Source organism: Sceloporus undulatus, chromosome 1 (assembly GCF_019175285.1).
Source record: "Sceloporus undulatus isolate JIND9_A2432 ecotype Alabama chromosome 1, SceUnd_v1.1, whole genome shotgun sequence".
Classification (NCBI taxonomy): domain Eukaryota; kingdom Metazoa; phylum Chordata; class Lepidosauria; order Squamata; family Phrynosomatidae; genus Sceloporus; species Sceloporus undulatus.
In genome coordinates this window covers 6340279-6354622 of record NC_056522.1, presented here as the reverse complement: position 1 = coordinate 6354622, position 14344 = coordinate 6340279, and the positions used below count along the sequence as shown (strand labels likewise).

General features: G+C 42.4%; 2 protein-coding genes across 2 annotated transcripts in view; one reads left to right on the top strand and one right to left on the bottom strand.

Annotated features, from left to right (window-relative positions):
• SOX7 (SRY-box transcription factor 7) overlaps positions 1-9176 on the top strand; it is a 19003-nt gene extending 9827 nt beyond the window's left edge. Inside the window, exon 2 of the mRNA XM_042466106.1 lies at positions 2398-9176. Coding sequence (XP_042322040.1) covers positions 2398-3323 — 926 coding nt within the window. The 3' untranslated portion in view covers positions 3324-9176. The remainder of the gene's footprint in view (positions 1-2397) is intronic.
• C1H8orf74 (chromosome 1 C8orf74 homolog) overlaps positions 1-14344 on the bottom strand; it is a 601672-nt gene that overhangs the window by 522169 nt on the left and 65159 nt on the right. The gene's annotated exons all lie outside the window — the stretch shown is intronic.

Here is a 14344-nt window from a genome sequence, read left to right as displayed (position 1 = left end):
ACCTTTATTTATAAAGCACTGTAAATGTGAATAGCAGTAGTGAAGAAACAAGACAAGATCATGAACTGTATACTAATGATATAGCATTGAATGCTAAAGTTAGGATGGTCCATGCCATTGTTTTTCCCATTTCTATTTTTGGCCATGGAAGGTGGACAGGAAAAAAGGCTGATAGAGAGAGAATCAATTCATTTGAGATGTGATGCTAAAGAGATCGACAGATACCATGGACTGCTAACAAGGTGCATGAAATAGTCTCATAGCACTTCAAGCCAGAACTCTCCCTAGAAGCCAAGATGACTAAACTGAGGCTGTCATACTTTGGCCATAGCATGAGAAAACATGACTCTCTAGAAAAGACAACAAGGGGCTGGGTAAAGGAGAAGGCAGTTGGAAAAGAGGGTGGCCCCATTCCAAATGGATAGACTCAATCATGGAAGCCACAAACCTGAGTTTGGAAGACCTGAGTTGGGTGACATTGGAAGTCTCTCATTGATGGGGTTGCCATAAGACAAAGTTAACTTGACAACAATTAACAACAATAAGCATGACTTGTTGTTTTGTTGTTGACTGTCCTCGAATCAATCTTGACCCATGGCAACCCTGCTGCTGAGACATCTCCAAGACCTTCTGTCCTCCACTGCTCTGCTCAATTCCTAACAAACTCATACTCAAAGTGATCTCTTTAATAAAGTTCATCCATCTTGCGTGCAGCCTTCCTCTCTATTTCCTCTACCTTTCCTAGCATTACTGTTTATTCTAGTGATTCATGCCTTCTCATGATGTGTCCAAATTATGACAACCTGAGTTTTGTCATCTTGGCTTCTAGAGAGAATTCTGGCTTGATCTTCTCCAAGACCCATTTGTTTGTCTTTTTGGCTGTCCATGGGATCCTTAGCACTCTTCTCCAGAACCACAGCTCAAATGAGTTGATTTTCCTCCTTAACTGTCCAGCTCTCAGATCCATACATGGCAATAGGGAATGCAATGGCTTGTATGATTCTAACATTTGGGCTGAGTTGTATATCCTTGCATTTTAGGATCTTCTCTAGTTCTTTCATAGCTGTCCTTCCTATTCTTAATCTTCTTCTGATTTCCCGGCTGCAATCTGCATTTCTATCAATACTTGATTCCAGGTATGAGAATTCTTTTACTATTTCTATTTCTTTGTTGTCTAATTCAAATTTGTGTAGGTTCTCTGTGGTCATTATTTTTGTTTTCTTTATGTTCAGCAATAGACCTGCATTTGCACTTTCTTCCTTGATCTTTCTTAGTAGTCCTTCTTCTGTGTCCAAGCCTGCTTTTCTTACAATTAGTTCTGCATATAAGTTGAACAAGTATGATGGTAGGATGCATCCTTGTCTGACCGCTTTGCCAGCTGGGAACCATTTTGTTTCTCCATATTCTGTTCTGACAGTAGCCTCTTGTCCTGAGTACAGTTTCCTCATTAGGACTATCAGATGTGTTGGCACTCCCATCATGTCTTTAAGGGTCTTCCATAGCCTTTCATGATGTATGCAGTCAAAGGCCTTGCTATAGTCTATGAAGCACAAGCTGATTTTCCTTTGGAACTCCCTGGTGCGCTCCATTATCTATTGTATGTTTGCAATGTGGTTCTTAGTGCCTCTAGGTTAAATGAATTCAATACTTTCAATTGATATTTTGGCAGAATGCTGACTTGCTACTAGCTTCTTTCTGACTATCTCCTTTGTCTGTCATTAATTTGTCCTGGGCCTTATTGCTGTTTTGAAAACACTACTGTACTGTGAGACTGAAACATTGCGGCCTTTGTTATTTAAACACAAAAGGCCACGAAGAGGACACATGAAAGCACTTCATAAAATGGCGAATGGTGTTTACGTTGAAATGGGTCAGATTTGGGTCAAAGTGTTTAATATTACAAGCCAAGTATCCTTTATCTGAAACTCCAAATGGTCCAGAATGTGAAACCTTTTGTGTGCTGAGATGATGCCACGAGTTTAATGCAAACAGAGTAGATAGGTTGAGATAGTGACACCTTTGCTTTCTGATGATTCAGAGTTTGTTTCATGCACAAGATTAAAAATATTGTATTAAAATATTAAAAATATTGCTGGTAGTTTAATTCTGTTTTAACCTCCATCTTTTATATGTTGAAACTATATTGTACTCATTTTAATTTGTAAACCTTTATGAGTCTCAGGTTTTTTTGGGGGGGGGCATGGAATGAATAACGCTAATAATAATAATACAGTAGGATTTAGGCCAGTATTTCCACAAATTAAATCTCTGCCCCTAGGAGTTCACAGTACAATGGAGAAAATAATACAGGGCATGAGGAAAGAGTGATGATCCCCTCCTTGTGAGTCCATCTATACATTATTATAATGGGGCAATATCTCCTCCTTATTTTTGCAGGCAAATCCTGGAAGTCCTTAACCCCATCACAGAAGAGGCCCTATGTCGAAGAGGCAGAGAGGTTGAGGGTTCAACACATACAGGACTACCCCACCTACAAATATCGCCCTAGAAGGAAGAAACAGGTGAAACGGATCTGCAAGCGGGTAGATCCAGGATTCATCTTGGGAAACCTTTCCAGAGATCAAGACCACATGCTAGAAAAGAGGACATGTGGCAGGGCAGCAGGTGAGAAAGACGGACAGCCCGAATACTCTCCTGCTTCCATGCTTGGGAGATACCGGGAGGCGCCAGGCAGCAGTACCAACAACCTTGGTACCCACATGGACAGTTATCCATATGGGTTGCCAACACCACCTGAGATGTCCCCATTGGATGTCATCGACCCGGATCAAAGTTTCTTCTCCAGCCCTTGCCCGGAAGATCCTCACCGCCACCAGATGCCCGGAGCCCCTTACTCTCTGGAATACAACCACAGCCCCCTCCAGTGTAACCAGCCTCTGAGCCACATGGCAGTTGCTCAGGCCCCTTCCTCCATCCATCCCTCACCGTCTAGTTGTCCCGGAGCTCCACCTTTGGGAAATTATTACCCCCCAGTTTTCCATCCCACTCTCCATGCTCCCAACCTCCAGTCCCACCTCGGCCAACTCTCTCCTCCTCCTGAGCACCAGAACTTCGACACTCTCGACCCTTTGAGCCAAGCCGACCTACTGGAGGAAATGGATCGCGATGAGTTCGACCAGTATCTCAACACCCCAGGACTTCAGGAGCCTAGTGGGCTGGTAATCAGTGGACATGTCCAGGTGTCACAAGTGGCCAGTGGGTCACAAGCCATCGCTTCTGCCTCTTCCTCCTCTGAGGCCAGCCTCATTTCGGTCCTCGCAGATGCGACGGCCACTTATTACAACAACTATGGTGTTTCCTAGGCTGGAAAGAGCCAACTTCATCCCCATGGACCAATTCAGGACAGACTGGGTCATTTTATGGGCCAAAAAGAAAAAGGTCTGCGGGCATCTCCAATCTCCTCTCTGTTGTCCCTTATTCTCAGGGTTGCCCTGTCTGGGACTGAAATTGCTTTGGAGTTGACTCTGGACTAAGTCACCACTATAATTTATCAGTCTACTATAATTTATCAAATCTCCCATGGCACCATACCCTCTCTAAATGTTGAGTATCTGGACTTCAGAATGAGCTTTCTATCCCGCTGAGAAGGACAATGCAAGGGTGTTGGGATGACATATTAAAATCCAGTTTAGCTTTACATTTGGCCTCATTAGGGCTTTAAAATACCTGCGTCCCCCATGCCATGGCTACCGGCTGATCTGTACACTGAAATATATTCAGATGGGAAATGAGTAGTTTCCCATCTTGAAGCTGTATAAGATCAAACCTGAATGGCAGACTTAAGGCCTGGATCATTTTGATTATTTCCAGCTAGAGTAGATCCAATGAACTGTTGGATAGTCAGTCTACATATAGGTAAATCCCATTGATTCAATGAGTCTACTGTAGCCAGGACAAACAACAGACATTTTAGGGGATTGTCTCTGTACTTAATGCAATTGCTACAGTTTGATACTGTATGGAATCCTGGGATGTGTTGTTTGGTCAGTGACTAAGAATTTTCTGCTAGAATGCTCTAATCCAATGGTTTCTAATCCTCGCAAGTGGTTTGGATTTCAGCTTTCGGTTTGGTCAGTGGTCGAGGATTCTGGGAGCTGGTTCAAAACATATAGGATCACCACTGTTCTGGTGCCTATCTACAGAGAGTTCCAAGTTCCCCATCAAACTAGAAATCCCAGGACTCTGTAAGGTAGATCTGTGACAGTTAAAGTGATATGAACACTATACATCTGTTCAGTGCATTTACTCTGAGCAGTCTCCTCCTTAACTTCAACTGGTCAAATCAACAGTAAAGGGAGCTGTCCAAGGTGCTCAACTCTATCCCCAGAACAGGTTCATCATTTTTGGGGTAGTTTGTTTAAAGTTTGGAATAAAACCTGGAGCAGATTCACTGTCCTCTTTCTCCTCCTTGCCTAGTTGTTGTGCTCTGAAAAAACAAGAAAAAACATCTTCCAATCTGAATTCTTTCTCCAGGCTAGCTTTGAGTGAGAATTTCACCTTTTGATTTAAACATTATTTCCCCCACTTTTTGTAAACATCTTCATTTAATTGGTGAAAGTTGTACTGCACTACTAAAAACAACAACAAACCATAAACCTGGCTCTCAGAGCATTTCTGTGCAATGTGAGCAAAATATGAACTGTCCATTTTGAAGCACCTCTGCTTCTGCTTTCACAGGCGCTGTGAAAAACTCATCTCCAGGCTGTCAAAAGATTAAAAAATAAGTGTACAGCTGGTAGCTCTTGTAATAGTCACAGAAATCCCTGGCAGACTTGAATGTATGTCAATAACTTGCAACAGAGCTGCAATTTCCTCTTCTCGGTGTGCGTTTGTTATCGCCTCCACTGTTGTGGGTGCGGTTGTATTTGGTGTGCTGTTTGTACCTCCTTGATTTTCCTGTCGGAAACTTGGAGAGAGGAGAAAGCCCAGGAGGAGATGCAGATGGCTCCTTGGAAACCTCTGCCTGCGCTTTCACAAGTGCTGTGAAAAACTCATCTCCCGGGTGTCAAAAGATTGATGAGATGCAGGGCATCCAGAATCAGGCCTTGCAACATTTTTGTACTTAACTTTTACAGCAATGTAAAGAAGAGGAATTGGATCAAAGCATCACCGGATCAGATTGTTTCTCTGATCTAAATTATGCCTCCTCCAGCAAAACTGTGGAGCTAAATGGAAGCTTCCAAGAGGAAGGTGATATAGAAGTGGGGAAAGTGTTCAAAGACCCTATCACTAAAAGGTCCCCAAACTTGAAGCTTTTGGACATCAACTCCCAGGTTTCCTAGCCATTGGCCATGGTGGTTAGGGCTTCTGGAGATTGACATCCAAAAGATCCATTCCCAGTGTCAGTGCTTCAGTCCAGTTTATTTCCCTTGGCATTGCAACTGCTCTTAACTTCAGATCTGAGTCTGCATCGATACTGCAGAATTAATGGAGTTGATTAATAAGTAATATCTCTTCCATGTTGCTTTCTTCCCTGTCCAGCTTTCACAACTGTACATGGAAATTGGCAGTACTATGGCATGGATGATCCTGACTTTGGTATTCAGTGATATATCTTTATACTTGACGATCTTATATAGTTCCTTCATGGCTGACATTTCCAAATCTAAGGCTGGATCCACAGTGGAGAAATAATGCAGTTTGACACTGCTTTAACCGCCATGGCTTACTGCTATGGAATGCCGGGATCTGTACTTTTGTGAGCTCTTTAGCCCCCTGTTTCAGAGAACTCCAGTGCCACAACAAACTACAAACCCCAGAATTCCATAGGATGGAGCCATGGCAATTTAAGTCAAATTGTATAAATTCTGTAATGAAAAAACAGCCTAAGAGAAGCCAGTGTGGCTACTGAGTCAACAAAACATCTTATGGACCAATAATGTGTAGGTTCATTTACAAAATGGCTCTTAAAAGATTCAAGATTTTTATATTTCGGAAACATAGTTTGTCAAGTCAGCCATGTAGAAAAATGGCTTTTAGAAAAATGATTCCCTGCAAAAGTGTCTGTTTATAGGAGGAAGATGCATACTTGTCTACATCAAAGGAGGGCATTACTGATCAACATTTGGCCTTTTTGGTTGCAGTAGACCCAGACTGCTCAGTGATGGGTTTTGTATTTCTAAAATCATAATGAAGTTACTAGGCTGGTCATGCTGTAATGCCCTTTGCACAGTTATAGGAAATGTCTCAGACCATGACAATGCCACTTACGAAAACAAAACTCATTCCTTTAACATTATTTTCCTATGCAGTGCTGAAGCTAATTGGTTTTTTCAACAGACGAAAGCATAAGAACGGAAAAGGAGCCCAGAGATCCTACAGAAATCCCATATACTCCCTTTGCCTTCCCTTGAAGTAAATAATACAATAATAACAGTAATGAACAATTCACCGAAGCTCTTGTGAGAACCAAAATATGCTGTCTGGAGCAATTGCCTCACCCCTGACTGTTAAATTAAACTCTTAATCTGTTAAGCATAGTCTGAACCCAGGACTTCTGAGCAGCTGCATCTACACTGCAGAATTAATACCGTTTAACACTGCTTTAATTGCCATGGCGTACGTCTATGGAATACTAGGATTTGTAGGTTTGTGAGATATTCAGCCTTCCCTGCCAGAGAGCTCTGGCACCACAACAAACTACAAATCCCAGAATTCTGTAGGATGGCCCCATGACAGTTAAAAGTGGTGTCAAACTTCATTAATCTGGAGAACTGGTCACAGGGCCTTGGGCAGTCCTCCTCCCAAATCTGATTATCCCAGGTCCTGAGATTTCAGTACCAAAATCTGTGGCCTAGGAATGATTTCTTGTGTCACAGAAGCCAGAAAAGCCATTGGTGAAATAATTAAACATGATACACTAAATACAATGGGCCCTTGGTTTGGTTCCAGGATCCCTCGTGGATACCAAAATCCATGGATGCTCAAGTCCCATGAAATACAAGGGTGTGGTAAAATGGAGTGCCTTATATAAAATGTCAGCATCAAAGTTTGCTTTGCTTTTGGATCCATGGATAACGAATCTGCTGATATGGAAGGCTGACTGTATTAACCACAGTTGCACAGAGTACGGCCGCTGAAATTTAAAAATAACACACAGATCAAATCTGGTAGCTTAAGCATTAGCCACAATTGCACAGGGGAGGCCATTGACATTTTTAAAACGCACACACACCAAGTCCCATGAATGAGAAAGACACTCACACCACTTTTTAATGGCAGCTCTTTTGACTCCAGATTTCTTCTCCTTGTCCTGAGGTTTGGTTTGGAGAACATCCAGGCTCTGAGATTGGGCACTCCTATATTTCAGTGCCATGTTTTATTCCAATTGTGCATGGGTGCGGCATTCTCTGTGTTGCAAAATATCATATATCAAAATATCCTGGCCAGACTCAGAATTCAAAGATATAGCCGTGTTAGTCTGTAGAATCAGTATATAGAGAGATCTTGTAGGGCCTTTGAGACTAAGTGAAAGAAAGAAGTTGGCAACATGAGCTTTCCTAGACTTCAGTCTACTTCCATCTGAGCAAGTAGGCTTAAGTCTATGAAAGCTCATGCTGCCAACTTCTTTCTTTCACTTAGTCTCAAAGATACTACACAATCTTTCTGGCCATACTCAGTTGTCTAGCAGTCCTTTGTGGAAGTGGGTTGTAAGTTGAGACATCTAGTTCTTCTGTGGAACACAACTAGGGTTGCCAGGGTGAAAACTGGAGAAGGCTCCTGTACCTTTAATGGTTGTATAGAAGAGGTCATTTTGGCAGGTGTTGCTTATCACACAACCAGGTAACATCATCTGCTGAAATGTCCTTTTCCACTCAAGGTTTAAAGATACAGGAGCCACTAGGTCCAGCTTTGATTTTGGAAGCACTGAATTCGAATCACAGAGCTATGCCTTCTGTCTCTGACCTTTCCCATATGTCATGGGGCAGGAAGCTGAGGGCCTTCAACCGATTGTCCAAACTGGAGTAAACCCTCTTGAATCAATAGGATTTACACTTGGGTCAAGAACCCATTTTTGTTCCTCTGCCATGCTGGCTGGAAAAGCCTTTTTTGGCCTTAAAACCATGGCAAAAAAACATGCCGCCTTTCATTCCCATTTTGGGGCATATTCATGGACAGTGTTTTTTGGATTATGCACCCCTTGGAGGTATCCTGGGTACAAATGTGACCTAAAAGCCTCCAGCAGTTGATCATCCCTGGTCTAAAAGTATCTTGTGAAGTTTTAGGAGTTGGAAAGATTTCTTCCTGCCATTCCAGGACTGGTTTTTTGGCGTCTCCTTCCCACAAAAAGGACTAGAGCCTTGCATGTGTGAAGGTACACAATTTACAGCCATGTCTTTAAAAATCTGACCTAAAATGTGGCAAAATAAGATTATACGAGCATTACAAGAATGTTGATGCATCATTTTCTTTTTTCAGATAGAGAATGCCAGTTGAAAGCTCTGAGTACTGTGGCACTGAACAATTCATTTGGTTTGGGGTGCTTGTGATTTTTCCCACCACACTATGGAAGAGGCAGCACAGAATTCTGCCCATGCTCAGACACACTGTTGATCGGTCCACATGTACCCTTTTGCTGGTACCAAATACACCTTGATATCCACTGGGGTTTGGTTCCAGGACCTCCCCATGGATACCAAAATTCAGAGATTCTCAAGTCCCATTATATGCAATGGTATAGTAAAGTGATGTCCCTTGTATAAAATAACAAATCCGTGGATACAGACTGCACAATGTCTGGAGAGATCTTTGTTGGAAAGAATACATACCATGAGTGCTTCATTTATAATAAACCATCCTGGAAGAAAGATACTTCAATATTTAGACATCGAAAGTCCTCCCCTCTTTTTCCATATTGGTCTTTTTCTGCCCAAAACAATATTGTACATATCTGTATACTTTTCAGACCGTTTCCTGACCCATCTCACCTTTTGTATGGCTAGAATGTCTTGTCTGGAGAGAAATGGACTCTGTGTCTTTGTTAATCAGCTATTTAACAGAGTCTGTCTTAATGTAATGATTAGTTAGCCGGTTTCTATAATTCTGTTTTTGGTTTTGTTTGTTTTTCTACTTTTGTTCTTGGAGTGTGTGCTTTAATATCCCAATAAAGCTTTTATATCTATGAAAACCAAAATAAATAAATAAAACATAAGAAAAGTTAAGCCAATGTTTTGCTTCTTGTTTTACATTTCTCCGTCGCTGAAGCCAGGACAGGCAAAGCTAAGACTCTGACAGCGAAGCCCCCTTTTACAAAGGTTTCTTATTTTATTCATTTTATTTATTGGAGTTATATCCTGCCTTTCTCCAAAAATGGGATTTGTGCCTGACCATCCCCCATTTCCCTCCTCATCCTTTGTCCAGCTGGAAGGTCTTTAGCAGCATCAGCATCGGAAGGATAGGAAAGGAAGGCTGAAGAAGCACAGACTTTCAGTGTTGAGTTGCAGCAGTGTATCAGCAGTAGACAATGCAATAACAATAATAATGAGATTTTACTCTAGCCGATCATAGATTTCTTCCATCACCCCTATGACAACCCTCTTAATCTTTAGAGCTGGATATCATTTTGCCTCTCCATCACTTCTTCCTTAGATTAGACATATTTATTTCCTTCAACTTTTCATCAGACTTTAGTTGTTTCATCAGACATCTCTAGCTTACTGCCTGCCTCTGGGTAGCTTCCCATTTGTCCATTTGTTGTCACTTGCGGTCAAACTGACTTTGGCTCTTGGTGACCCTATGAATGAGAGACCTCCAAAAACTCTGGTCATAAAAAGCCCAAAATAGCAGAAATGGATACACAGGCATCATCCCTCAGTTAACAAAGCCTCTGACAGTGAAGATGCTTATTGTAGAGAATTTTATGTCCTCCCTTTTTCCCTCCCTCATCCTCTGCCTAGCTGCAACTTTTTCAGCTGCATCAGCACTCAGAGAATGGTGAAGTGCTGGTGATGTTTGATGTCAGGTTACAGCATTATAAGGCTCGCGCTAGGGAAAAATTCTACTGTAACTGCTTTTAGCTGTGTGCATATGCCTGCAACAGGCAACGTCAACAAGAACTGTCTCCAGCTTCTCTTACCAAGCATACATGAAATGCAAGACAGAGAGAAAACAGGGGAACAGATAAACCTGTCTCACCAGCTACTTGCCTCCCAACATGTTAGAGAAAACAGATCTATACATTTGGCCACCAAAATAGAAATCATAAGAAAAGTGGAAGCTGGTGAAAGAAGAAATCATCTCTGACTGCACTTTGGAAATCGCTTCCAAACTGTCTCTACAAGGTTAACATTTTGTTCACTTACACAAGGCTTACCTGACCTGGTTGTTTCATTGCATGGGCTTGTTGTTAACTTTGAATTAAAAAAACACCTTTGTGCATCTACACTGCAGGAATAATGCAGGTTGACATCACTTTAAGTGCTGTGGCTCCATCCTATGGAATTCTGGGATTTATAGTTTTGCAAGGTCTTTCGCCTTCTCTGCCAAAGAGTGCTGGTGTCTCCCAAGGCTACATATCCCGGGATGCTATAGGATGGAGCCATGGCAGTTAAAGTGGTGTCAAACTGAATTATTTTCACAGTGCAGATGTACCTGTAGAAACTTAGCCCTACTTTTTCCATGTTATCTTTAACTCTGGCACCAAATGTTGCATTAAGGGGCCTAAGAATACAGTGGTACCTCGGGATACGAAATACCCAGGTTACGAAATTTCCGGGATACGAAAAAATCCCATAGGAAATAATTGTTCCGGGTTACGAAAAAAATTTTGGTGCTTTTTTCGGCTTTTTCGCACGGAATCGCGGCTCTTCCCCATTAGCGCCTATGGCATTTCGGCTTACGAAGGCTTTTCGGGTTACAAAAGCGGCCGCGGAACGAATTAATTTCGTAACCCGAGGGAGCAGTGTACATATATCTTGCCAACTGAGTTATATCTGTAAACTTCTTCAATTAAGAATGGAAAATGCAGAGACAAGGGGGAAAATACAAAAACTCCAGCCAAGCAAAGTTCTTGGACTCCAAACATGAGTCCCTCCCTTGGCTGTAAAGTGACACCAGGGATTTTTCTGTACTGCCATCAGAAGGACAATCTCAACTGAGTAAAGGAGATATTTTTATGGCAGCACACAGTCATACAACCAGTGGCATCACTAGGGTTGGCATCACCTGTGTAGTAACTTACAGTGTCATCCACGCATTGACCTCCTCCCATGGCACACCATACAGAATCCTTAGTAATGCTTTTAGTACTAATGTTACTTGTAAATCCGAACTCCCATATATCACTGAATGCAATGGCAATAGTTGTGAATTAAACAACTAGCAAAATTAAAACTATACCTTTGAATTACAGTAGCATATGCACATGTGACATAGCAGCTTAAGTGTTGAACTATGAGTCTGGAGACCAGCATGGCCATGAAACCCACTGGGCAAGTCACAGTCTCTCAGCCTCAGGGGAAGAGAAAGGCAAACCTCCTCTGAACAAATATTGCCAAGAAACCTCATGACAGTTTCGCCTTGGGGTCGCCATAAGGCAGAAATGACTTGAAGGCTCACAACAACAACAAACAACAGCTGCACACACAGCCTAAACGTATTTACATGCACATAGTTTCAGGTGGCTAAGATGAAAATTTGGTAAGATGTGATGTTGTTCAAGAAAATTTTAAAAGAATAGATTTTAAAAAAAATCTGAGGCATCCTGGCTTAAGGAGACTATATGTGAAAGGGATCTGGGAGTCCAAGTAGACCACAAGTTGAACATGAGTCAACAGTGCGATGCGGCAACTAAAAAGGCCAATGCAATTTTAGGCTGCATCAACAAAAGTATAGTGTCTAGATCAAGAGAAGTAATAGTGCCACTGTATTCTGCTTTGGTCAGGCCCCACCTGGAATATTGTGTCCAGTTCTGGGCACCACAATTCAAAAAGGACGTTGAGAAACTGGAGCGTGTCCAAAGGAGGGTGACCAAAATGGCGAAGGAATGACTTAGGGAGCTGGGTGTGTTTAGCCTGGAAAAGAGAGGGAGCAAGCTTGTTTTCTGCTGCTCATAGAATCATAGAATCATAGAATCATAGAGTTGGAAGAGACCGCAAGGGCCATCCAGTCCAACCCCATTCTGCCATGCAGGAAATCCAGATCAAAGCATCGTCGACAGATGGCCATCCAGCCTCTGTTTGAAGACCTCCAAGGAGGGAGACTCCACTACACTCCGAGGAAGTGTGTTCCACTGTGGAACAGCCCTTACTGTCAGGAAATTCCTCCTAATGTTGAGGTGGAATCTCTTTTCCTGCAGCTTGCATCCATTGCTCCGGGTCCTAGTCTCTGGAGCAGCAGAAAACAAGTTTGCTCCCTCCTCAATATGACATCCCTTCAAGTATTTAAATAGGGCTATCATATCACCTCTTAACCTTCTCTTCTCCAGGCTAAACATCCCCAGCTCCCTGAGTCGTTCCTCATAGGGCAAGGTTTCCAGACCTTTCACCATTTTAGTCGCCCTCCTTTGGACACGCTCCAGACACTAGAACACAGAACAATGGATGCAAGTGATTCCAGCTAAACATTAAGAGGAAATTCCTGAAAATAAGAGCTGTCCGACAGTGGAAGACACTTCCTCGGAGTGTGATGGAGTCTCCTTCTTTGGAGATCTTTAAACAGAGGCTGGATGACCATCTGTCAGGGATGCTCTGATTGAGAGTTCCTGCATGGCAGGACGTTGGACTGGATGGCCCTTGTGGCCTCTTCCAACTCTATGGTTCTATTCTATTCCATTCTATTCTATTCCTCCCACCAAACCTCTGTTCACTCACACCATCTCTTCAACTGAGCTCCAGCGTTTTAAAGGGACATACACCACAGCCAGCTTTTGCCAAGAGGGAGATGTTTGGGAAACAGGGCATCACCTGGTGCCCTTTTAGGGCATCACCTGGTGTGGGCCACACTCCTCGCATCTTCCTAATGATGCCCCTGCATTCAGCATATGCATGTTCAGATGGAAAGAAAAGAAACCTATCTCTTAGACAAGCTGAAGAAGAATCCCAAATTAAATCAATGTAATGTCTGTGCAGGGTAGATTTGCAAGATTATCATCATGAGGAGAAGGCTACTGACTTTGGTAATGTGATTATCGCTGTCGCTGGAATGCTTTGAGGAGCAACCTTTAAACATATAATTACTTCATAAGCTGCTTGATTGCACTTAATTGCTTTATTAAAAAGCCTTGCTGTGGTATGATAGAGGGATTCCACCTAACCAAGGTTGAGCAGCATTCATCTCTCTGCCAAGTGTAAACCTTATATTGGTGGCTTATTGACGGATTGATTGGGGTGTGGATCATTTAGCAAACACCCACTTTCGCTCTTTCCGTGTCTCTGTCTCTCTCGTTCTAAGCCTATTCTCAGATCCGATTGGTGCAAAATGATAGGCGCCTTCCGGGATCACTGATGAGACCAAAGATCTTGATATCCTTTATCACAATGATAGCATCTCACCGCTTGGCAATTAAATAAACTCACATTCCAGCAACACGCAGGAGCGAATAACTAACCGCCTTCATGGGCTGCATTCTTGTAGTTTTCCATGGGACATCTTGATGTTTATTATGGTGTCATGAAATCATAGAGTTAGAAGGGACTGGAGAGGCATCTAGTCCAACTCCCTGCCTTGCAGGAGTATGCAACCAAAGCACCTCCAAAAGAAAGCCATCCAACTCCCGTTCAAAAACTTCCAAAGAAGAAGCCACTACCTTCTGAAGCAGTCTGTTCCACTCTTGAACAGCTTTTACAGTCGTCCTAATGCTTAGATGGAATCTCTTGGCTGAGATTCTGCATCACAATCTATATTGTGTAACTTTATGAATCTTCATCTGTGTTGCAGAGATGCAATGACACCCTGTTAGTGAATAGAGAAGATGCATATCAAGTGTATATCAGGGCAAAAACAAAAATAATGACCATGGAAGTACTGCATGAATTCATCCTTGACAACTACAAAATAGAAATAGTCAATGAATAGCCATACCTTGGATCAAACTTTGATTAGAATGGAGTCAAAAAATCAAAAGAAGACTAGTATTGGAAAGGGCAGCTATGAAAGAACGAGACAAGATCCTAAAGACCAAAGATGTAACACTGAATACTAAAATTAGGATCATCCAAGCCATTGTATTCCGCATCACCATGTATGGATGTGAGAGCTGGACAGTAAAGAAAGTGGATAGAAAGAAAATCAACTCATTTGAGATCTGGTGCTGGAGAAGAGTGCTGAGGATACTGTGGGTACGGCAACAGCTAGAGTGCTACAATAGGCATTGGGCTCTTCTGAT